The 23,922-nt window shown below is 38.6% G+C and overlaps 2 protein-coding genes across 5 annotated transcripts; one reads left to right on the top strand and one right to left on the bottom strand.

Annotated features, from left to right (window-relative positions):
• The first annotated feature begins 1,445 nt into the window (after positions 1-1,445).
• LOC143892221 (Saccharopine dehydrogenase) lies at positions 1,446-16,775 on the top strand. 4 transcript variants are annotated; one of them, XR_013255469.1, is made up of 14 exons: positions 1,446-1,738; positions 6,156-6,253; positions 7,592-7,674; positions 7,875-8,001; positions 9,277-9,340; positions 12,763-12,890; positions 12,997-13,081; positions 14,262-14,382; positions 14,825-14,926; positions 15,076-15,140; positions 15,795-15,876; positions 16,002-16,081; positions 16,350-16,473; positions 16,586-16,775. XR_013255469.1 is itself a non-coding variant. In XM_077396840.1 (13 exons), exons 1-13 carry the CDS (start codon positions 1,482-1,484, stop codon positions 16,405-16,407), a joined length of 1,320 nt encoding a protein of 439 aa, XP_077252955.1. In that variant the 5' UTR covers positions 1,446-1,481; the 3' UTR covers positions 16,408-16,775. The 4 variants fall into 4 exon arrangements, 3 of the variants coding, with proteins under 3 accessions (XP_077252955.1, XP_077252834.1, XP_077253034.1); XM_077396840.1 differs by having other exon boundaries at positions 12,793-12,890; positions 16,350-16,775; XM_077396719.1 differs by having other exon boundaries at positions 16,350-16,775.
• Positions 16,776-18,004: 1,229 nt separating this feature from the next.
• GPDHC1 (6-phosphogluconate dehydrogenase family protein) lies at positions 18,005-23,683 on the bottom strand. Its single transcript, XM_077396612.1, has 6 exons — positions 23,346-23,683; positions 22,115-23,227; positions 21,351-21,572; positions 20,290-20,537; positions 19,419-19,558; positions 18,005-18,281 (listed from the first exon to the last, which is right to left on the bottom strand). The coding sequence occupies exons 2-6, from the start codon at positions 22,767-22,769 to the stop codon at positions 18,158-18,160; spliced, it is 1,389 nt and encodes a 462-aa protein (XP_077252727.1). The 5' UTR covers positions 22,770-23,227; positions 23,346-23,683; the 3' UTR covers positions 18,005-18,157.
• Positions 23,684-23,922: the final 239 nt, after the last annotated feature.

The raw sequence follows: 23,922 nt of genomic DNA, 5'->3' as shown, positions 1-23,922 counted from the left end.
ACTATTTTTCGAGCGGGCACCATATAACTTCTTGAATTCTTCAAAAAGTTATTGAAAGTGTCACAAAATAAATCAATTCCAAGGGTTTCTGAGTAAATAATTTAGGACGATGATAAATTCGCACTCCCTGTGGGATAATTTGCACCCTTGTAACATGAAAAAACGTCAAACGTATGCCGAATCAATTCACGTTAAATGGTGCGAATTATCCTACAACGGGTGCGAATTTATCATCTTTATTGAGACGATTGAATTCCATTAGGCTCTGTTCACTTGTTTTCCCGGAAAATGAAAAGAAAAGGTTTCCCGGGAATCTAACATGGCATTAGGAAAAGAAATCCAGGGAAACTGTGAAGGAAATGGTTTCCCGCGCCTGTTCACTTGCGCATGAACTGTGCAGGAAAAGGTTTCCCGAGAAACTGCTTACCCACTTTTTTACACTAGTTTTCATGGGAAATGTGACATTTTTTAGGGCTGCAACTCGGGTCGGGCGGGTCGGGTTTTGGAGAACCCAACCCTACCTGAGAAATATCTCGGGTCGGGTCGGGTCGGTTCGGGTTTTTTCACGTTGACGCAATTTTTTAAGGAAAATTCTTGTTTGGCAAGGCAACTCAACTCATAGAAGCAGAAATTACACTCACATTGCACTTGAATCAAACAATGATGTAATTACACTCACATTACACTTGAATCAAACAATGCTGTAATCAAACAATGTTGTAATTACAATCAAACAATACTGAATCAAACACTAGAATCAACTCAACTCATAGAAGCAGAAATTACACTCACACGCAATAACAGTGGGTGCGTGGGTTTTCACTTTTAACTTTTAACTAACAATAGAAAAAAATGTACATACTATAACTTATGTAACTCGGGTCGGGTGGGTCGGGCCCCTTCAAATCCGGCTCGACCCGAAACCCATGAAACTTGAACCCAACCTGGGCTATTTTCGGGTCGGGTCGGGTAAAACCCGGCTCGAGTTGCAGCCCTAACATTTTTCACCTAGGTTCCTTCTAAATCCCGTGAAAACAAGTGAACATGCGAATTTTAGCTTTCTCGGGAAAAAAATGGGTGTTTTCCAGGGATTTGGTCTCCCGGAATGCGAGTGAACAGAGCCTTAGATTCAAATAACGGAGGAAAAAAAAAAGGGCGATGATTTTTTTTCACCCCCTGCAGTATGCATTCGCCCCGCTTGTAACGTGATTTGACGTCAAAAAGCGTCAAAGCTGCATACTGTTCACGTTCAAGTGGGGCGAATGCATACTGAAGAGGGGGGGATGAAAAAATATCTCCCAAAAAAAGGGCAAAAAGGCAACGTTTTTTTCCGGGATTGAGAGGGCGCCACGTAAACGAACCAAAAACAGCCACGTCACCGAGCAAACAATGTGCCACGTCATCATGTTATTTAGAAACTAGAAAAGGATAAACCCTTTGAAGAGCGAGGGAGAAGAAGACCAGAGACTAAAAGGAGGAAAATGGCGCCTATCTCCCTTCATATGAATTTGAATTTGAATTTGAATTTGAACCCTCCTCCTAGTCTTTTATCCTCACGTATGAAACTGAAAAACTCAGTGGCAGAAGGAAGAAAAGAAGTTCTTGAGATTCCCAATAAACTTGGAAAATTTTCTAGGGTTTTGATATTGGGAGGAACTGGAAGAGTAGGTGGTTCCACAGCCTCAGCTCTCTCTAACCTCTGCCCTAATCTTCAAATTCTCGTTGCGGGACGAAACAGGTTAGGTCAATCTCCCCACAAAAAAACTCAGTATTCCAATGTTCTAATATGATTGTTAATTAGTTTAGATTTGTGTAGCTTGTGAGTTTGCTATCTAGTTGTTTGGTAAGAGTAGCAGTCTTAGAGATAAGGGTTTTGGCTATAGGTTGGTTTGGGTAGAGGAGTTTTAAAGGGATTGGTTAGTAGTTGGAAAGTGGTTTTTGTGTTTAAAATGTAAGTAGTCTTTTTTCAAATCAATGAAGAAATTTATCCCAGAATTCCTATTTTTGCACACGAAGGAGGACTGACCCTTTTCTTGAAATGGGTTGAGAGGCTGATCTTCCCTCTAAGAAGATCAACCATGTTGTGAACCAATTCGGGTTCATAACATTTCCTCATTCTTGGAGACGCTAATATTTTTCCTTCCTCTGATGATTGTTCTGGTGAAAAAAAAATGAAAATCAAACCTTCAAAAGAAAAAGAGAAATCATAATTCAAATACCCCACATGAATGTATGTTATGATTGGCGAAGGATCATAATCCTCTGTTTTAAAATTTTAATTCGGGGAAATCCGGGCGTATGGCAGTACGACCCTTGATTCCCGGATTGCATATCTCGGAAGACTGTACGGCATCACATCAGCCGTCACATCGTCAAGCCGCGATCTACGGAAGGTCATACAAGCCATAACAACACCAAGCCGACCATTACATCGTTGACCCACGACTAGCGGAACCTCCGCCTATAAAAGGGAAACCCACACTCTGATTCGAAGGTAATGCTACCATTTTGGTACGCAAGATTGACCACTCATACCCCGAGCATTTCCTTTTCTGCTCAGCTCCCATCCGTTGTCTCGTCTGACTTGAGTGTCGAAGAGTTCCCTCGGAGTTCCGACTCCGGGCATTCCTTACCACTGCCTGTGAGAGCAGGACACAAAGACGAGTCGACCATCCTTCTATCACAGCTAGACCGAGAGGGACCCATCCGAGAACTAGGTTGGATTTGAGTAGCAACAGATTGGCGCCCACCATGGGGCTGAGTAGGTCCTCAAGAAAAAAGGAACTGAGGGTCATGGCACCAGTTACGAAGAAGAGCACACCCGGGGCAAGAAGCAGAAGCTGCAGTTTCCTCATCCCTAGCCAGGCTGACCACAACGGCTTCTCCACGTGCAACGGCATGACAACCGATCTACTCGATGGGGTCACGCGCCTCTTCAACGGCCGAGCTCTCTTCACGGCTCCGCCTCCTCTTCAACGGCCGATTTCTCTTCGCAACTCCCCCTCCTCTTCAATGGCCGAGCTCTCTTCGCGGCTTCACCTCTTCTTCAACAGCCAAGCCGACCACAATGGCTTTGCCACGTGCAACGACAAGATAACTAATCTGCTCGATGGGGTCACACGCCTCTTCAATGGCCGAGCTGTCTTCATAGCTCCACCTCTCCAACGGCTAAGTTCTCTTTGCGGCTCCGCCTCCTCTTCAACGGCCGTGCCCTCTCCAATGGCTTTGCATCTTCTTCATAGGCTGAGCCCTCCTCAACGGATCCGCCTCCTCTTCACAGGCTAAGCTCTCTTCAACGACTCTGCCTCCTCTTCACAGGCCGAGCTCTCTTCGCAGCTCTGCCTCCTCTTTAATGGTCGAGCTCTCTTCACATCTCTGCCTCCTCTTCACAGGCCGAGCCCTTTTCAACAGCTCCGCCTCCTTCGAGCCCTCTTCATAGGCTCCTCCTCCTTCGAGCCCTCTTCAAAGGCTCCGCCTCCTCCGAGCCCTCTTCAATGGCTCCGCCTCCTCTTCAATGGCCGAGCTCTCTTCACAGCATCGCCTTCTCTTCAATGGCTCCGCCTCCTCTTCAACGACCGAACTCTCTTCACAGCAATGCCTCATCTTCATAGGCTGAGCCTTTTCAATGGATCTACCCCCTCTTCAATGGCCAAGCTCTCTTCAAGCTCCGCCTCCTTTTCACAGGCTGAGTTCTTTTTTAATGGCTTTATCTCCACGGCTTCGCCTCCTTTTCACAGGCCTAGCCGACCACAATGGCTCTGCCTCCTCTTCAATGGCCGAGACGTTGCGGCTTCGCTGACTACAAGCCCGAGAAGTTCTTGGATGAGACAACTCTACAATGCAATCACACGACCGACCGTGAGGCGAGTTACAGAGCTCGGCCTCTTCAGACCCCCTTGAACACCAACAACCTAGTCCGCCCGAGAACCCGAACTTCGGCTCAGACGGTTCGACGACTACGAGATTATCACTTGAGGTCACCCCCAATCGGTGCTAAGTCCTTTTTAGGCTCAAGGGCAACGACTAAACCAAACTAGTCATCTACTCACCTTGAAACCTCTTAGACGTAGATCCGGATGGGGCCAGATATCTCGGGTTTGATCAACCCAAGGTCGTCTGGCTGACACTCTCCCACACGTAGAGGGACGCCAACGCAACCAACCCGTTCGGTTCGGGTACAACCCTCTCTGTCATTGAACAACCCCACATCGATCCAATTGGTTACACAGGTTTGACCGACACAAAAAGCCCTTTACTAAACAAAGGCAATGACAATAGAAAGAATAAATGCACTGACGAGACGACAAGAAACACTCCATCGGCTCCGCTCACCTCACATGCTGAGCACGGCCCTCTACGCTCCGTCGACCTACAATGGTGTTCGAGCTGACCTCATCAACACAATCACACACTTAAGGAGAGTACCCCCAAGAGACGAGCTGCCTCAGACGAGCTTGGAGTATATGCTTCAACTATTCACAACCCAACAAGCCGACCTGAGGGGAACGAGATAATGGACTACTTCCTTGGCCTGAAACGGCCCTACGAAGTGGGGGTAGCATGTTGGGGTAAAATCCAAGCCGACCTCCAACATTGGGTGAGAATGCCACACCAACAATGGTGGAGAAGACCACCAGTGTTGGCCGAGAAGACCACCAACATTGCCTGAGAGGAACCTCCTGTGGCCGAGCACCCAACCTGGGACAACCAGAGGCTACCACGTGGCATGCGGGAATTTTGGAACACTACGGAAATTCGGGCATACTGCAATATGACTTGGGATGCCCGGAACGCATATCCCGGAAGACCGCATGTCACATCAGCCATCACATTGCCAATCTGCGAATTTTGGAATGTCGTACGGGCCCCATATCGGCACCATGTCGACCATCACCTCGCCGACCTGCGACTACCGGAACCTTCGCCTATAAAAGGGAATCCCACACTCCAATTTGAAGGTAATGCTACCATTCTGGTATGCGAGACCGACTTTCCTTCTCTTCTCCGCTCTCATCTGTTGCCTTGTCTGACTTGAGTGTCGAAGGGTTTCCTTGGAGTTCTGACTCAGGACGTTCCTGACCATTGTCTGTGAGCCCAAGACACAGTGATGAGTCGACCACCCTACTACCACAGCTAGACTGAGAGGGACCCATCTGAGCACTTGGTCGTATCCGAGTAGTAACACTTTTGTTTCTCCTCCTGTCTCTCTCTTTGCAAGATTCATTTACTTGATCGAAAGAATGGAAAAAGAAGCTAATCTTTTGACCATATGCATTTCTATTTTTCTCCAATCTCCATTATGCATGTGGCACTCATACTTCGGTTATTCGGCGCCACATATGATAGGACAACCTCCCCAATCTTGCATCTGACCGAACAATCCTGCAAAAGGACTGTTACTGTTCCAACCGTCCTTTTGCAGGCCATTACTCAGATCGCGAGGACTTTCTGGTTTTTTGTGTTTATGGAGTAAGTAGCCCTTTCATGGTGGGCCCTGGCAGATAACCAGTTGCAGGCTGCTAAATTTTCAGTTAATTCAATGACCAATTTGGAGTATCCTACTCTCTTTGGGACTAATAGATTTCATGCTACGTCAATTCGAACTTGCTCGATCTGACACTATGCAATTTTAGATAAACTGCAGTTACCTGGGCAATAGTTCCTCAAATGCATCCTCACCTGGAGCTCTTTACACTGTATGATCCAGGCTTGAGAAAAAAATTGTGCTTGCATTGTGGATGTAAGGGAAAATGGTGTCTGTGACTCATGCCTCAAAAGAGGAAAGGAGATTTCTAAATGTAAAATGATGCTGAATTTCAACATTTCCAAGAGCTTGGAAAGGGGATCATGTTTGAGAAAAGATCTAGTTTTGTTTGCATAGTCTTCCTACCATTTCACATGTGAATCTATTGGGTTGGGAAGGCTAGTACTTTGAATTGTAGGTTACATGTTTCTTAGCTGAGGCAACATATTAAGCAGGCTATGCTATGGAAAGGTTACTAATCATTATTTCAACAGGACAGGCCTAATTGATGCTAATCTAAATAGGATTGAACCATTAGTTACTAGAAAGACTAAAATTAGTGTGCATTTGTATTTTGTCAGCTGTTATTTCGAATGAGATACTAAAATGTACAAACTTGATTTTCTGACAGGGAGAGGGGTGCTGCGCTAGTGTCCACACTTGGTGAAAACTCTGAGTTTGTTGAAGTCAACATTGATAATGCAAAGACACTGGAAGCAGCCTTAAATGGTGCATTATTCTTGGCCACTAAATATATTTTTGAAGCTTCAAATGCTAATAATTGAAATAAATCTCATATAGCTTCAATGTTTTCTGCTTAATTTTCACTTTTCCAAGGCGTAGGTATGCTTAGAAGTGGTGATAATATATGTACGGTACTGTGAATCTTTATCGCATAATCCGAACACCGATTGAATTGCATTTGGAATTAGCTTTTTGGCATCTAATATGCGGAAAAGTGTTGCTACTCGGTCTTGTAGCTAAGCTTATCTACTCGATCGGGTTAAAAAAAGTGGGGGCCCACATTGTTTGGGTGATCGAAACCATTCATTTGAAAGCCCCTTACCTAGATAGTGTGTCCACAAAAAATCAGATCCATAGGATCATCCTAACCCATCCAACAATGGAGGGAAAAATGGGAAAAAATGGACAGACACAGTTTGTCCACAAATCTGCCCATTTTTCCCTTCACTGTTGGATGGGTTAGGATCATCCTATGGGTCTGATTTTTTTGTGGACACCCTATCTAGGTAAGGGGCTTTCAAATGAATGGTTTGGATCACCCAAACAATGTGGGCCCCAACTGTATTTAACCCGACCGAGTAAATAAACTTAGCTACAAGACCGAGTAGCAACACTTCCCCTCCCCCCCACCACACACACACACACACACACACACACACACACACACATATATATATATATTGAATGGTTAGAGTCTAGGCTACATACGGTTTACAAAGTACTGGAAAGTTAATTTTAGTCTCCTGTTATAGGCTCTAGACTGTTGAAATAGAGAGATGCAAACTTATCTGTCTATGTAATCATCTTTTAAGTACTTAAAAATCAATCTCTTTAGTTACTACAAGTGGTAATAAGTGGGATGGGTGCAGAAGTGGGAGCAGCACCTGTGGAAACTATGCTACTTTAGGGCCTAAGTCTATAAGAAAGATGGAAGTTGAAGAAACACTACAACTAGAATATCATGCCGCTATAAAACACTCAACCATATAAATTAAGTTCATTATTATGTGAAACAACCAATTACTCCAAAAGCTTAAGCTATTGGAGATGGAGTTATTTAATCTTTTATACTTTAACACTCCCTCTCACGTGTGGCCCCTCTTTTTAGGGTTGGCCTACACATGGCACATGTTGCCCCTCTTTTGGGTTAGCCATTACATGTGGATTTTTAACAACAAGGAGTTTTGAACCACTTTTGCGCTGATACCAAGTGAAACAGCCAATTACTCCAAAAGCTTAAGCCGTCGGAGATGGCGTTATTTAATCTTTTATACTTTAACAATATGGTTTTCAGTTCTCAAACACTTTACCATTCTGCTTCAGATGTGGATCTTGTGGTTCATACCGCAGGACCCTTTCAACAGGCAGAGAAGTGTACCGTACTGGAAGCTGCAATCTCTACCAAGGTGAGGACTTTTCTGACTTTCGCTGTCTCGCCAATTTGGATGGATGAAAATGTATTTGTTAATTTTTTAATGGCATACTTGTTACTTAATTCAACTTCTTTTCTTCTGTGTTTATTATGCCGCTTTTATAAGTTTCACCCTTTTTATAACCCTTTCTTACGGCAAAAAATATTTATATGAATAATTTATGTTTTCAACAGACAGCATATTTGGATGTCTGTGATGATACGAGCTATGCCTTCCGTGCAAAATCCTTTCACCAGAAAGCAGTAGCTGCTGGTGTTCCAGCCATAACATCTGGTGGAATTTACCCTGGAGTGAGCAATGGTGATAAATCTTTTCACCTTATATAGTCTACATTGTCATAAGAATTCGATAGATGTCCTTAGTTTTATGTTTTTTTTTTTTTTTACCTGGAATTTATCTAGGAACCCGATCTGACACCTTAAATTTTACTCGTAGGGTAAAAAAAGTACAAGATGGGGGTTTATTACCTTACCTCAAAATCATGGTTTTAAATTTCCACCGAAACCTACATGAAACAATAGAAATGTTTCCATTCCTACCAAAACCTAAACAAAATGACCGAAATGCATAAACCAAAATCATAAGTGTAATAGTGGTATACTATATCAATATGTATTTATATCAATATGTATTATATATGGGAAATGATATATTCGCCCATTTTTCTTTGGACAGTCCCCTCTAGTGTAAAAGAGTAGTCATAAATACACCAGAGGGGCTGTCCCAAGTAAGAAAAGAGGGTGAATATATCACTTCCCATTATATAATTTTATTTATATGAATTGCGTGCAAAATGTGGTGCATGTATTATGTGTAAATACTTATGTGAACTACATGTGAAATTTGGAATATACTATCGAAATCAAAACATTCGGTGGCAACAGAATCCGAAACCGAAATTTAAAACTTTGCTCAAAACCCAAAACACAGAGAAACAAAAACTAAATCAAGAACCTTTCCTCCAATGCTAGAGATACCCAAAAAATCACATCTTATGGCCCCTCTAGCCAAAGTTGGAAGATCTCTCCACTGCCAAACCAAATCATTATTTTTACACTTACAAGCATAGTTAGCAAGGTGATCAGTGAGATGACCCTCTCTAAATTGATGAGTCATTCTAGGCTTCAAATCAAGTACGAGGGCCTAAAGATCCTGCCAAAAATATTTAATCGATCATGGAGGATCCTTTTCTAGGAGGAGAATTCGGACAACGACAACAATATTCCCTTTTAAGTGTTTACCAATGGATATGCTATTTTATTTAATGAATATAGCCCTAGTTTATGACCTGATTTAATACTTTATTTTATTTACTTATTTTGCAAATATTATCATGGGATTTAGCTGACATATGAATATATTATGGGAGGACTCTCTTTTTCGTAATTTAAATTATTGGGTCAAAATTTTAACTTTTTCTGGTGCCAATTCCTGAGTTCTCTCTACCATTGATAGGAAATTAGGAAGCCAACCTGTTTTTCTTCGTAGTGATTCAATTATCGAAAACCTTTTCCTGTCTATCACAGTGCTGTCTTCTTATTTAATGAAGTCCAATGCCTACTTTAATCATGACAGTGATGGCAGCTGAGCTGGTTCGCTTTGCCAGAAGTGAAAGCTTGGGTGAGCCTGAGAGGTTAAGGTAATTAAATCTATCATTGCTTGAACCTAGTATTAAGGTTTAAAATCTTTAATTTCCATAGGCAATGTGAAGTCTTTAAATCTAACATTGGGAATAGTGGCATTTTGTTCTTCATTTTGCGAATTGGTGACATTTTATGGTAAAAACTAAAAAGAATCTTTTCTGAAGCTGATTCTGATCTGCTTCCAATATTAGAAACTTGAATTTTCATTGGACATTGCGGAAAGCCAACATAGAACCGAGCTAAATGAATTCATGAAATTTCTTATGATCTACTTCTCTGCTCCCCATATTTCATCTACCATAACAACGCTTGTTAGCAGAAAACTAACAACTGAAGCCATAACTTCTTCCAGATTATAGGCATCAATAGCCACTGCGTTTGATGTAGAACAACAGTAATGATTATAGAACTGTCCTAGTTCTTTTTTATCATGTTCATTAAGCATGTAGAGGAGGCACAATAACTCTACCCATTTATCGAACCAGATCACAAACTTAAGAGGTTCTGTACCCTTGAATACTGAGAGAATCCAACGTGAGGCATGTCCTAAATGCAACCATGCAATTTGATTCCTTGGCATCCTCAACAACAACAACAAAAAAAAAATAAAAATCAAATTGTCAATTGAAGGACAAACCGATAGAATTAATTCAAAGTACTTAGCAAGGGCCCACAAACCTTGCTACTCCAATGGAGGAAACTAGCAAAGGATCACTAATAGTTCAATAGAAATTCGTAACTATGCCGGGGATCCCATAAAAGGCCTTGTAGAAGCATAACTACACAACAAAAATCCTCTTAAATGTTGGTTCGATCTTAATCATTGAACAAAACCTTTTTCACTTTAATCAAGTGCACCTAAAAGTAGCAAACTACTCACCATAACTAATAAAAATCCAAGGTAGAAAGAAACCTAATGCTAGTTGGCCATATGGCCTTTGGAAAACCATTCAATTGCAGCCTTGAATTCAAATACAAATATCCCAAAGCATCAAACTGAATACAACAAATTGTTTGTAGTTTCAACCCAAACAAAGAGTGTGGGCCTTATTGTTGACATCATGGTGACACGGCAATAGGGGCCGCAATATATGCCTTTCATATCTTTTTTAATTCTTCTTTTGTCAGTCCCCTTTAATTGACTGTTGGGGCCTTTGTAGGCATCATCCCCTCAACCCCTGTATGGAGAGAACTCACCCTCTTTGAAATTCTTTTTCAAGATCCAAGTACTATGGGAAACCAATCACCACGACATTTAATAAGATACCCCGATTTGTCGTCATCTTGATGTCCAAGACACCTGCAATTCATCTTCATGCTTCTTTGGGATTTAACCATCTAGGTCATCGCCAGCAATTTTTCTTGAATAGTAACCATGATATTAGAAGAGGTTCAAAAGATTGAATGTAGCAGAAGATCGGCTTCATATGCATTATTTTTTTCTTATTGTAAAATTTTCTATGTCCAGTCTTCTCGTGTTTCCAATTCTTGTAAATAGTTTCATTGGACATTTTTATCACAAGTGCCCAATCCTAATCTTCTTTCAAAGTTTCTCTTTAATGTACTACATCCTAGTATTTTGCATTGTTTTCTTTGATTTTATCTTTTACTTGAGTTGGAATATCTGTGATCTGTTCTGCTAAAGTTGCAGGTGTCATAACTATGTTTCCTATGCAATGGAAATGGAACCAAGTCTAAATCTTACTTAGGACCTTTCTTTAAAATAGTCTCGAAGGAGGACTTCCTCCTAGCTCGATTTATCAAAATGTTGTCAGAAAAATTTGTTTGGATTAAATCAAGGACCCATTAGAAGGATGGTCCTCCACATCACTCCTCAGCAAATTACGGAGGCTATGATTATTACCTCGATTTAGTTATCTATCTTTAGGTTAAAGACATGGAAATTGCTCATAATTTGTTATCTTGATTAAATGTTGTTAAAGTATAAAAGATTAATAACGCCTTTCTCCTACAGCTTACGCTTTTGGAGTGACTGGTAGTTTCACATGGTATCAGAGCAAATGCCTGGGTTCAAACCTCCTTGATAGCAAAAATCCACATGCAATGGCCAAACCCAAAAGAGGGGCCACATGTGCCACGTGTATGCCAACCCACCAACCCAAAGAAAAAGGGATCACACGTGAGGGGGAGTGTTGAAGTCTAAAATAATAAATAACGCCTTCTCCAACAGCTTAAGCTTTTGGAGTAACTGGTTGTTTCACATGTATCAGAGCAAATGCCTGGGTTCAAACCTCCTTGATAGCAAAAATCCACATGCAATGGCCAAACCCAAAAGAGGGGCCACATGTGCCACGTGTATGCCAACCCAAAGAAAGAGCGGTCACACATGAGGGGGAGTGTTAAAGTCTAAAATAATAAATAACACCTTTCTCCAACATCTTAAGCTTTTGGAGTGACTGGTTGTTTCACAGATGTAATGGTTTTTGGATACCATACAGACATACCACTTCTTTGTAGAAAGATTCACATTATGTGTTGCATCCTTAGATTTTTGCAATGAAAGGAATATGCCATTTGGAAAATCGATCAACCATCACAAATATAGTCCTTGCCTCTTTTTTTTGTTGTAAACTCGACACGATCCATGCTAATATTGATCCACAAAGCAGCTGACACCGACCTGTAATTGAAAATAGTTAGTGAATGTCCCTTTTGCAAGTTTAAAAGCATGAGATGATCAACGTACCTACCTACATCTCATCCCATGTGTTAATGTATGCCTCAGGGACATAGTGGCTATTTGTATATTCTATAGGGGCATAATTGTCCCTTTCAAGTTCATTTAATGAAATAAATACATGAGGAGGGCTAGTCGAATTTGTAACTGTTCTCTTCTTTTCTATTCTTCACTCTCTGTACATCCCTATCTGCCATTACATGGTATCAGGGCAAGTTCCATAGATTGCACATTGGAAGTTCTATCTATTCTTTTTTGTTTTCTTTACCCTCTTGTTCTTTGTTTTTCTCCATAGTCTAAGAAAGAAAGAAAATCCAAAACCTAACAAGACTAGTGACCACTTCTTAGGCATTGGTTCCCTTCTTGGTTCTTTGGTGGAAAATCCACCTGGTGTGATGTAAGCCACGTTTCTTGTGGGAGTGCTGAATCTCTCGTCTGTGTTTTTTTTTTTTTTTTTTTGAATGGTATCTCTGTATTTCTTCTTTATCCATGATTTGTCAAGTTTTTTCAAACTTCAATGCATTCCCCTCCCTCTTCGAGAGAAGAAAATATTTATAAAGAAACCGAAAATCAATTTTGGGCGGAACGTTTGATGATTACTGTTCAATTTGAATATCTTAATTTGCGATGTATCATTTGGGCTTAATACTTTTAGTAGTATACTTTATTATTTTGATGTGATGGGATCAAGGTGCTTTCTAATTGTGTACTTTCAAGTAGATTCATTCACCCAATCTTTGGGTTCTTCAGATTCTTTTATTACACGGCAGGTTCTGGTGGTGCTGGGCCAACAATATTAGCAACTAGTTTTTTGCTGCTTGGAGAAGATGTCATTGCTTATAATAAAGGTTGGTTTTTTCCAACATTTTCATTGGGTGTTTCTTTTTCAATGAATATCTATTGTCATGACTATTTAGGAATGATATTAACTGCAGCAGTTGACTCCTTAATCAGGAGAAAAAATCCAATTAAGGCCTTATAGTGGAGTCCTCAACATTGACTTTGGAAAAGGGATTGGGAAGAGAGACGTTTATTTGTTGTAAGTTCTATAAGATGATTCTCAAAGCATTTTTATCAGCTAACCTGGCATTAGTAAGTTTGTTTCCATCTTATAAGAGAATGCACTAGATTCTTCAACATTACACATATGGAGAAACTAAGTCAATAAGATATGCACATATGGAGGCTTGCACAAAATCTATGTTGCATCCAAGGTTTTAAATTTCGGTTTCAGTGTCAGTTTCGGCCACCAGTAAAAACGAAAATTCCAGCCGAAATCATGTAAAATTATGATAATAATTTCGATATTTTTAAAATTTCCGGAAATTTTGTAAAAAATAAAATGGTAAAAACGCCGAAATCTTGTAAGAAACTGATTTCCAGTGAATTTCATTTTGGCCTTGGCCGAAACAGAAAAATTTCGGCCAAAATTTAAAACCTTGGTTGCATCACAGGGATGTCTGTATCAATGTAACCTTAAATTTGTATATGTTCATTGATATCTTAACCTGCCACATTTCCTTTTGCTGCAGCTCTTCAAGGTAATGACATTTTAGATATTAATGTTCTGATTATTTCCTTAATTTGATTATCCTTGATAGGTAAGAAAATTAATCTAGAATAAAAGCAATATGCCACTACATGTATGAACGTAGTTCCAAACTTGACCAAGCCATGGATCGACCCATGTTCTCAAGTCAATTGGCAATGTGATCCTGAAAATCCTGAGCTTTCAAGAATTCAAGTTAGTGGGTTGAATGTTAATTTTATTCTTAATCACTTGTTTCTAAACATTGGACATTTCACTAGGGCAATAAAATAACATGCTGTCTTAGCAATATGCCACCAAAATTTGGGATTTCGGCTGGGACCGAAACCAAAATTTAGCCGAAACCAAAATTTATACCGAAATTTCATTTTTTGGCTGAGGCCGAAACCAAAATTTCAAACCTTGACTAGAATATTATACCATATATACAAGAAGGGTAGTATGAGCCATGAGGAAAAAGGTGAATTCATGTTCTTTCTCAGATTGATAGTTTTGTTGTGACTGAAAGTCTACTTTAGCAAGAGTTACAATCATTCTGTACTGATTTTCTTTGAACAGGGGGTCTTATATGGAGTTCCTCAGTTTTGACCTAGCATTGTGATATTAATGCACCATGCTACTAAGCTTATATCTTTGAATTACTTCATTACTCAAAAATTTTATTTGTCAGAAACCTACCTGAAGTAAGGAGTGCTCATGAGGTCTTAGGAGTGCCAACTGTCAGTGCTCGATTCGGTACTGCACCCTTCTTTTGGAATTGGGGAATGGAAGCTATAAGTCTTCTTCCTAAGGTATGCTACTATATTTTTCGAATTTGGTTATGGATTTTAATCGCAAGGATATGTAAAAATATTTTAAGGGATCTATTAGTGACATTTATATTTTGATTGGTATGTCAAATTTAGTATTGGATTTTCTCTAGGGACTCCATATTCTGTTTGCATTTTCATTTTAGTCGCCCATTAAAAAAAAGAAATCAAAATTATTAGACAGAGCTTACTTTAGCAAATGCATGAAGTTAAATTTTAGCACTATTCTCAAAATATATTCTTGTTGAGTAGCATCAATATGTGATGTTTGTGAGCTTCATGCAATACTATCAATTTAAAATGAAAATAATTGTTTTCCATTGAATCTCTTCATTTAAAACTGGTGTCTGTTACAAGCTATAATATTTATATGTAGCTAGTTAAAATCAATATACCTCTCTAAAAAGTCAAATTAATCCTGCAGGAAATTCTAAGAGACAAAAGCAAAGTCCAGAAGTTGGTTCAAATGTTTGACCCTGTCGTTCGAGCTTTTGATGGGATTGCGGGAGAGCGAGTTTCAATGAGGGTAAGTTATTGGAAACAAAGGCACACTAGGAAAATTCTTCCAGGGCATTATTGGGGTGCGTGTTTGTGAGCTTATATGTATGTGTATGTGTGAGGGGGAATTAGAGGGGAGGAACGCTTCATGCTATTCTACTTTTATATGTTGGACAGGTTGATTTAGAGTGCTCAAATGGGCGGAGTACTGTGAGTATATTCAGTCACAAAAGACTCTCTGTGTAAGTGTTAGCCTTCTAAACAGTTTTCTGGCATTGAAATATTGGCTTGTGCCTGATCTCATTTCTGACAAAAGACTCTCTGTTGTGTTCTTTTTTTCTGTCGTCCTACACTGCTTGATTTGATCTTTAGCTCGCCAACTCTTTCATGAAAAGTGTAACTAATGCCTTTTGCATTCAAATTTTTTTGCTTCCTCGCACTTCTTTATCGTTCAATTTCTTATGTATGCTGTCAATTTCTTATATTTATTTTTGCTTCCTCGAACTTCATTATCATTCTTGGTTTAACAAAATAGTTTTTGACAACCCTGATTGGATTTCGACTAGCGCTGCTCATCAGGCCGTTGAATTTGGCATGTCATTTTATTTTACGTTGTATACGTTTGATATTTACTCTTTTCTCTTTATTTTAAAATTCTCTCATTGGCTGTTGGTAAAATAAAGAGAGGAGTGCCAATATTTTAAAACAAGGGAGTGAGGAATATCCACTCCCTAATGAAAAATGTCTCAAGTTTCAACTATGTCAAACCAAAGCTTCAGTTCTTTATAATGTATGTCTACACGTGCAAATGTTCTTATATTTTTCTCGACTGGCGGAATACTAGAATCACTGCATAGATACTCCGATTTTGAATGCATATGCATTTATGATTACAGATCTGTTGGAGTTGCAACAGCTGCGTTTGCGCAGGCAATTCTTGAGGGAAGCACACAGCCTGGTGTTTGGTTTCCTGAGGAGGTAATTCAGTTGTTCGGAAAAATTGAGATACCAAAAAGTGAAAAATTTCACCATTGAATGAAAAAAAAACAGTGAAAAATCTATGGTCTGATTCGTCTGAACCCTGGTTTTTGCATTTACCACAGCCAGAAGGAATTGCAATTGAGGCAAGGGAAGTTCTTCTCGAACGTGCGGCACAAGGAACCATCAATTTTGTAATGAACAAGTAAACTTCTAACACAAAGTTCATACTTTACTTGGGGAAATGATATTAGCACAACCATGCTTTAATAATTGCACAAACGCAGCTTGTCTTTTCCTTTTTAATTGATTTGTAAAAGCTTTTTGGGAACTCTAGTAATCCTTGACAGCTCTTTAAATAATAAAAGACAGGATGGGTTAGTGCAATTATCAAAACATGGTTATGCTGATATCATTTCCCTTTACTTATTCCTGTTTTCCCGCTTCAATCCATTGGATTTTTCTCTGAACAGGGCTCCATGGATGGTGGAGACTGGTCCAAAAGAGGTCGGATTAGGAATATACGTATAAGGATGCTAGAATAAAAGTCTCAAGTACAGCTGAGTTTCTACTTTCGCGTCTGTTGTAATACAACTGGTAAAGTGCTAATGTTACTGTCAAGGTTTCTCTGTTGAAGAGTAACTTTCTAGTATATATCTGAGTGTGAGATTAACACTTATTTTGATCAGTTTGATATTCATCTTTTCAGTCGTCAAAAGCAGTGCGCAGATTGAAGGTTTAGACATTAACCATGTTCATTGCTTGTTCAGTTTGGATTGTAGAAAAACTGGGATATGGGTTATCTTGATTGGACAAGAATATCTTGTCCTACTCATGGATTATATCTAATTGTATTTGTAGCTGGATTGTATATCAATAAATCATTCAATTTTCAGCAACTAACCAATAAATCCATTGCCAGGTAACTCCCTGTGGAAAGTTGGTGAATGGTACTGTTTAGAGTTGTTCAGGGAATTTTTTACCCTAGATCCAAAAAAAACCTAAGTGAGCTTATACATATAGACAAGAACTTCCCTCACAGACCCACTCCATGCTACTGTAGACAGTGGTTGTTCTGGTGCTATTGGGTTGGTTCTCTTTCATTAAAGTATGAGTAATACTAGAATGAAGGGAGCGCTTGCAAAAAATGAGATGAAAGGGCTCTCCCATTGGCTGCACTTCACCAAAGTGCATTAACACTCGTTTACATTTTAGAGTGATGTGCAGCCAATGAGGGAGCCCTTTCATCTCATTTTTGCAAGGGCTCCCTTCAGTCTAGCATTCCTCTTAAAGTTTTGATGTAGCTTTTGATTTATGATTTGTTTGCTTCTTTTGAAAGGTAAACTGGGATTGAACTGGGGATAACAAACAAGGAGAAAACCGTTCCTACACACTTGTGTAGATAAGTTATCTACACAGTAGCTTAAAATACAGTGGGGGCCCACATTATTTGGGTGATCCACACCATTCATTTTAAAGGCCCTCACATAGATATGGTGTCCACAAAAAATTCAGATCAATAGGATCATCCCAGCCCTACGATTTGTGGAGGTGAAATGGACGTCTATAAACCTTCACAAATTAGTCCATTTTTGCTTGCCTCCACAGTTTGAATGGTTAGGATGATCCTATGGATCTGATTTTTTGTGGACACCCTATCTATGTGAGGGCCTTAAAATGAATGGTTTGGACCGCCCAAATAATGTGGCCCCACTGTATTTTAAGCTAGTGTGTAGATAACTTATCTACACAAGTGTGTATGAACTGTTTTCGGAACAAGTTAATGGGGCAGATTTTCTATTCTGATAAAAAATTCCATGGAAAATGAGTTGATAAATGCTGGAAAAGTAAGGGAAATTTTTTACCCTAGATCCAAAAAACCCAACTACCTGCTTCTAGGGATAACAGTTTAGAGAATAATGCAAACAAGAATTTCCCTCCAACAGACACTGATTTTTCTTAGCATTGTCAATAAAAAAACAAAAGGCAGAGCATGAACCTGCAAATTTTTTGTAATTCAATGATTTTGCATCCTACTCAGGTTCTTGAATTCTCCCTATGGGCTGAAATACCCACTCGAATTCTTTGTGGGTTCTTTGTTTAGTCTATTCACGCAGTCCAGAACAACTGACACAAGAATTTCTTGCTATATTAAGCAAATGCAGAAAGAACTACAAGATCCTTTTAAAAGCACACATGCAGATTAAAAATTGAACGAATAAAACACATTACAACAGAATTCATTCCCCTGACTGATGCGGCTCTCTGGAGTATGCGATGGTCAAGGTTGTCTCAGAAGTGATGGCATATAGAAAGCATGGCTGTGAGCCATTTCAATGCGATCGCGAGGATCGTTCATGGTTTCATCTCTTAATGCTTGAAGAATTGCCCCAGTTGAAAGCTCCCTGTAAATCCAAATCTAATACATCAGATGCTTCTTTGTCTGAATGATTGGGTTTATTAATAAAAGACAAACTACAGGCAAGATCTAGCTGGTCTCAAGGGAAAATACCAAAGTGAAAACAACCAAACCATAAGAAAACAGGAGAATAGGAATTTTGTAATTGCTGGGTCAAATGAATCAGGTTTAAAGTGTAGAAATCCAGTTAAACTGAAGGGTTTTGATTATTCAATTAATACTACCAGTAAAAGTTATCAGATAGATCTGATTTATCTGCTGTGTACATGCAAACAGTAACAGATATCTCCAACTTTTTCAGAATATTTAGTTTTCTCGCGGCATTTTGATGAAAGACAAAATCCCGAAATAATCCCGAGATTGTAGAAAATACCACATATTTTCATTTTTATCATTTACTGGGAAAAATATTGCGATAATTTTATGATATTTTTTATGTTTTCTTCAATTATATATTTTTAAATATTCCATTTTTTCTAGTTTTTCTTCCGATATAAACCCAAAAGTAACAAAAAAGAATTTTAAATCTTGCAAGATGCACACTTCCTGAGAAATTCCCAAGGCAAATATTTATGACAATGCTTGCAAGATAACCAATCATACTTATATCAGGCATAGTAAGAGTTGAAACCATAGTTACAAAGTTCAAGTTTGGTAATTATTCGGAGAGGCAAATGTTCAAAAACTTTGTAAAATGTTTGGAAACAGTAAAAATTTGGAAAAAAATGCATATTTTTATTATTTACATCATGAATGTATATGCCCATTTTCAAAATCAGAAACAGCAAGAAACATGAACGAATGGTGAAGTGCACGTGTTTGCTATATTAAGATGTGAATTCAATTTCAATACAATGCCTTTTTCAATAATTTTGAATTTCTCACAAGATTTACACATAATATATGAGAAAGCGATGGATTATTGGTCAAATTCGCATTTCATTAAGAAAAATTAGGTTTTAAATAGGAAAATTGACAATTAATTCAAAAAATGTGAGACTATTGAATTATTCGATATGCTTAAAGTTTAGAATGGGGCAACAGAAATTCAAAACATATAAAAAAATTCAACAAGTTTTCAATTATTCAGAGAGATGAAAAGTACGAGGGAATAAGCTGTGACCTTGTTATTAGAATTTTATATAGTGTCTTCAAAATGGGGCAAAGCTCCACCGGAGCAACGGGCTTCTTGCTTCCGGGATCTAAAATGCTTAAGCAGTTCTGACTGAGTAGCTCATAGAAAGCTCTCACGGCAGAGACACCCTGATAGAAAAAAGAGGCACAATAATATTAATTCTTAAGGAAGAAAGAGTTGACAGCAAATACCATTCAAAAAAAAAACTTGACAGCAAAAGAATATGAGAAATACACAGCCAGTCATTTATTAATAAATTTATATAACATGAGTCTGTTATGCATGAAAAAAATACAAAAGTTTGCATTCCCACATCACATTTGCTTGTGTAAGGTTGCCTACATAGATCAAAGACATGAGATTCATGACTGCCCTCTTCGTTGCTCAAGCTAAGACTGCTCAGTAAGTGGACTTAGTCAGAAACTTCTATTTCCTGGACTTTCTAAGTTATCACAGTAGGTGACCTGAGTCACGCAGTCACAAATATCTCCGATATTTTTCGACAAAATCGCAATTTTCTGAGATTTTTTGATAAAATGACAAAATCTTAAAATTTTGTCAAGATTCTGAAAAATCACTGGGATATCTTCATTTTTTGGCAAAAAATCATGAAAATATCCTGCTAAATTCATGATATTATTTGTTTTCCCATTTTCCCCATATAAACTCGGAAATAAAAAAATATTCAAAACATCCCGAGATACACCCTTCACGAGAAATTCCCAACACAAATATTTGTGACTATGGTCAACATACCACCAGGCCGAGTCCTTGGGTTGGCTGCAATGGAGTAGTTGAAACTCAAAAATACGCTTGCAAATGCATAGAAAATCAATTTCGATATAAAGAAGAGCCACACCTGAATCATTCCCTTTCCTTTGATGCTATCACCCATGTCTGGGCTCAGCTCTCCCTTAGCCAACATTTGGCCATACCATGCATTACGACCTTTCAATAGGGTTACATAAGTGTCTGCCAGCAAAGGGCCCGCAAGCTTCTCTGGTTCTTCTGCCAATAGGTGAGTAATGAATATCATTTCAGACGTACAGTGTGCAAAATATACTGATTTGCTAGTGGCACTTTCATTGGTTAGAGCTGCTACCATTCCTGCAGCAAAAATGACTTTGAATGAGAGCAGTTTGGAGTCATAAATTAATTATTTCAATAGAATTAAAGAATAAGATTGAATTTAAGTCCAACAGATACAAGTAGCTACTAAAGAATAGTCGGAAACTTCTCTTTAAGCGCTACATGAGGGGATGACCACATTATTTGCACAAAGGTACAGCAAGTCCAAATAATTATTATAAATTTTGCAGGCAATTTGGGAACTTTGGAATTCATGAATGGCAAAAAAAAAGATCAGGGCATTTTTTTTTCTTTTGATAATAAGAAATTTTATTAATGAAACCAAAAGAAAGAACTATAACACAGGTATAAAATGTGCAGTATAAAACTGTGTCCTAAAATCTTTCAAGAATGTAAAAGATGATGTTCAAGTGGTAATCCAAGGGGCTTGCACACGGTGTTTATGGCATCAAAACTTATCATTCCCGGTTTCTAAGATGTTTCTCCAAAGATGTCTTCAGTGTATTGGGATATGTTTATGGGGGCACTCAGATTGGAATATCGGTTGCCTCCAAGCATCTCCCAGAGCATAGCAACTCTTTCGATCTCCCAATCGAAAAAGTTCAGGTAAAAAAAAAACAACATATAAATTTCAGCAATATAGATTGTGTACAAGAATGATGGTCTTCCCTAAATAGATTCACATATACAGTCCAAACACCATATAAATTTCAACAATATAGATTGTCAGGTGTCCCGTTGTAGTACAAAACATTCTCTTTGGTTCTCTAGTTCTAATTCATTACTAATGTTTAAATGTTCTTAAAAAGCATTAACAAAATGAAATCATACCAGCACCGATAGCATAAACATTCTTCAAGCCACCCATAACTTCATGTGTGACAAGGTCGCTGTTATCCCACACAATGAAATGAGGTTGTCTCAAAAACTTTGCAAGAGGCTTCCTCCACTTTTCAGCTCCACATATTCGAGCATTAGCATACTCGTTGTTGTAAATCTCTGAAGCAATATTTGGTCCTCCAAGATAAAGAATGTTCTCTAAAGTAACTCCAGCTGGAAATCATATACTCGAGTTAGGGAAAAAAAAAAAACTTGCAAAGATTAAGAAACAAAGGGAAAAATACCTAAGTTTTAGGAAATCCCATTGAGCATGATGGCAATCAAAACAAAAAATAAGATAGGTTGATTGTCCATTCTATATTCCTCCAAATTAGAATCGCAATGTTAAAGATAAACAACATTTAACATTACCCAAAAGTTGAAGGGAAGATATGTTGGTTTCCTCCAAATTACAAACTTTCAAGTTTTTTTTTTTTTGGAATGGTTACAAGCTTTTAGTTTGTTCAACTGTTTATTTCTCAACTAGTTCAAGATATCAACAAGATAAGCATTTTAGTTACTTCTAGATAAACGCGAGATAAATGAAAGGAAATCAAGACAAGGAATTTCATAGTAAGCAATAAAGCCAACAACACTCATTCCCCAGAAATGAACTATAAATGATGGTATCATTTATATAAGTTACATAAGAAAACAGGCATAGAATATTAAAAAAAAAAAAAATGAACCCATAAATGACAATCTAGAAACCTTACTTGCACGATGAATCATCTGTGTAGGAGTAATCAAATGAGGAACAGGCACCAGCGCAGCTTCTATACCCTTTGCCAAAGAGATTATAATAGGAACACTAATCCTCTCCTTCCAATACCTACTGATCTCTTCAAACACCTCATGAGTTTCCGTTGATGGCAAACCATTCACCACAATATCAGCATCCCACACAGCCTCCTGCAAATTAGTCACAACTTTCATAGGGCAAAGAGGTGTATCAATCATGTTCAAGCAAAACCCATCTTTCAAAATCTCATCCGCGTACAAAGTCCTATCCCCTAATCTTGCCTCTACATACTTTAAATACGCACAACGCCTGATCAATCGCCTCAATATGTCCTCCCTCGAATTGATCACTTCAAATAGATGCTTGGCCGTGGCTCTATCGACTGATCTCCCAGCCCTTCTCCATATCCTAATCTGAATTTTTTCACGATGATGACCGTAACTGTCTTGTAACATAGCTGCAAAAACACTACCCCAAGCGCCTGCTCCAACCCCGACAATCTTTAGCGGGTCGCCTTCGGATTTTCCGAGAAGGCTTCGAAGCTCATCGAGCTTCTCCTCTGTACCATTTGCATTCTGAACAGACCCATTTGAATGAACATTACTAGGTACTATTGTACTGCTAACCATCTTCTTCCAAGCAAAATCACTAAAAATCCTTCAAGATACTGATAGTTCTGGAACTGGTTTTCTCCCAATACTCGAATACCTATAAAAGATCAACCCAAACCAACCCAAATCCTAACTACCGCGAAGGGGGAAAAAAAAACCTTTCTTCTGTATAGAAGACCTCTCTCTCTAAAGATTCAATTTCATTCAATTTTCGCAGATTTCGCAAAAACCGAATTGTTTCTATATGGATTTACCCCCCAATACTTAGAATCCTTCTAAATTTGTAGCTAAAGATTTTACCCTTTCTTCTGAACAAATCAATCACAAATCCTCGAAAACATCAAAACGATTGTATTTTTCTAAATGGGTCTTTCCCAAAAACCCAAACCAATTTTTCCAATCAAACTTTTATCTAGTGAAATTCTACAAACACCCCTTCATGGGTTTATATCAAATCTCTCAATTCCCCTCAAACCCTAACAAAACCCACACGCCAAATCATCAAAATTTTCAAACGTTACTTTGAAATTTCCGCTAAGAGTTGGCCAACTACTTAACTAAGATTTAAAAAAAATAAAATAACATAGAACTAACCTGCCGTATTAAGTACTCCAACACGTTGATTTCAACATGGGTTTTTTTGTTTTTTCTTCACTTTTTTCAGCCAAAACCGACCAAAAGCTTAGGGTTTTAATTCCAATCGCCGACATTATGGTTACAGTAGGAAACGTGTAAATGGGTTTTTAGAGAGATTGAAAAATCAATGTGGGTTTATGAAAAGGGGATGAATTCATATGAATGAGTAGGAGGAATTGATTGATTTTTCAAGTTTTTGGGTGGGTTGATGGCATTAAGTTTTGATGTTGAAGTCCTTCAAACAATCTTTAATGCTGCCTTTTGTATTAATATCTTTGGGTTTGATCTGATTTGAGGGTTTTTTATTCATTCTAATAACATCTGAAATAAGGGTTTTGGGGGCATTTGTTAGCAAAAAAACAAATTGAAATAAGGGATTTGCTAGGGACCATGACATAAGGAATTTTGCATGAGAGTGCAGTCACATCAGATGAATTAAGTGAATAAGACAAAATCTGTTGAAAAGTGAGCCTGTGTGTCTGCACTCTAATGCAACAGATGTTCCGTGGAATTCCTTCTGGGATGGTCCCTAGCA

This window comes from Tasmannia lanceolata, unplaced genomic scaffold, assembly GCF_043159265.1.
Source record: "Tasmannia lanceolata isolate RefF3 unplaced genomic scaffold, GAP_Taslan_0.1 ptg000002l, whole genome shotgun sequence".
NCBI lineage: Eukaryota > Viridiplantae > Streptophyta > Magnoliopsida > Canellales > Winteraceae > Tasmannia > Tasmannia lanceolata.
Note: the sequence above shows the minus strand (reverse complement) of the source record. Positions and strands in the feature narration are given on the sequence as shown.

Bases quoted from the DNA above. Each gene is read 5' to 3' on its own strand.
- LOC143892221 (XM_077396719.1), top strand. From the start codon at position 1,482: ATGGCGCCTATCTCCCTTCATATGAATTTGAATTTGAATTTGAATTTG. The intron at 8,002-9,276 runs GTGATAAATCTT...TAATCATGACAG, and splicing joins TTACCCTGGAGTGAGCAATG to TGATGGCAGCTGAGCTGGTT. The intron at 14,383-14,824 runs GTATGCTACTAT...TTAATCCTGCAG, and splicing joins CTATAAGTCTTCTTCCTAAG to GAAATTCTAAGAGACAAAAG.
- GPDHC1 (XM_077396612.1), bottom strand. From the start codon at position 22,769: ATGGTTAGCAGTACAATAGTACCTAGTAATGTTCATTCAAATGGGTCT. The intron at 21,573-22,114 runs GTAAGGTTTCTA...TATGATTTCCAG, and splicing joins ACAGATGATTCATCGTGCAA to CTGGAGTTACTTTAGAGAAC. The intron at 19,559-20,289 runs GTGTGGCTCTTC...TTTTTCTATCAG, and splicing joins AAGGAAAGGGAATGATTCAG to GGTGTCTCTGCCGTGAGAGC.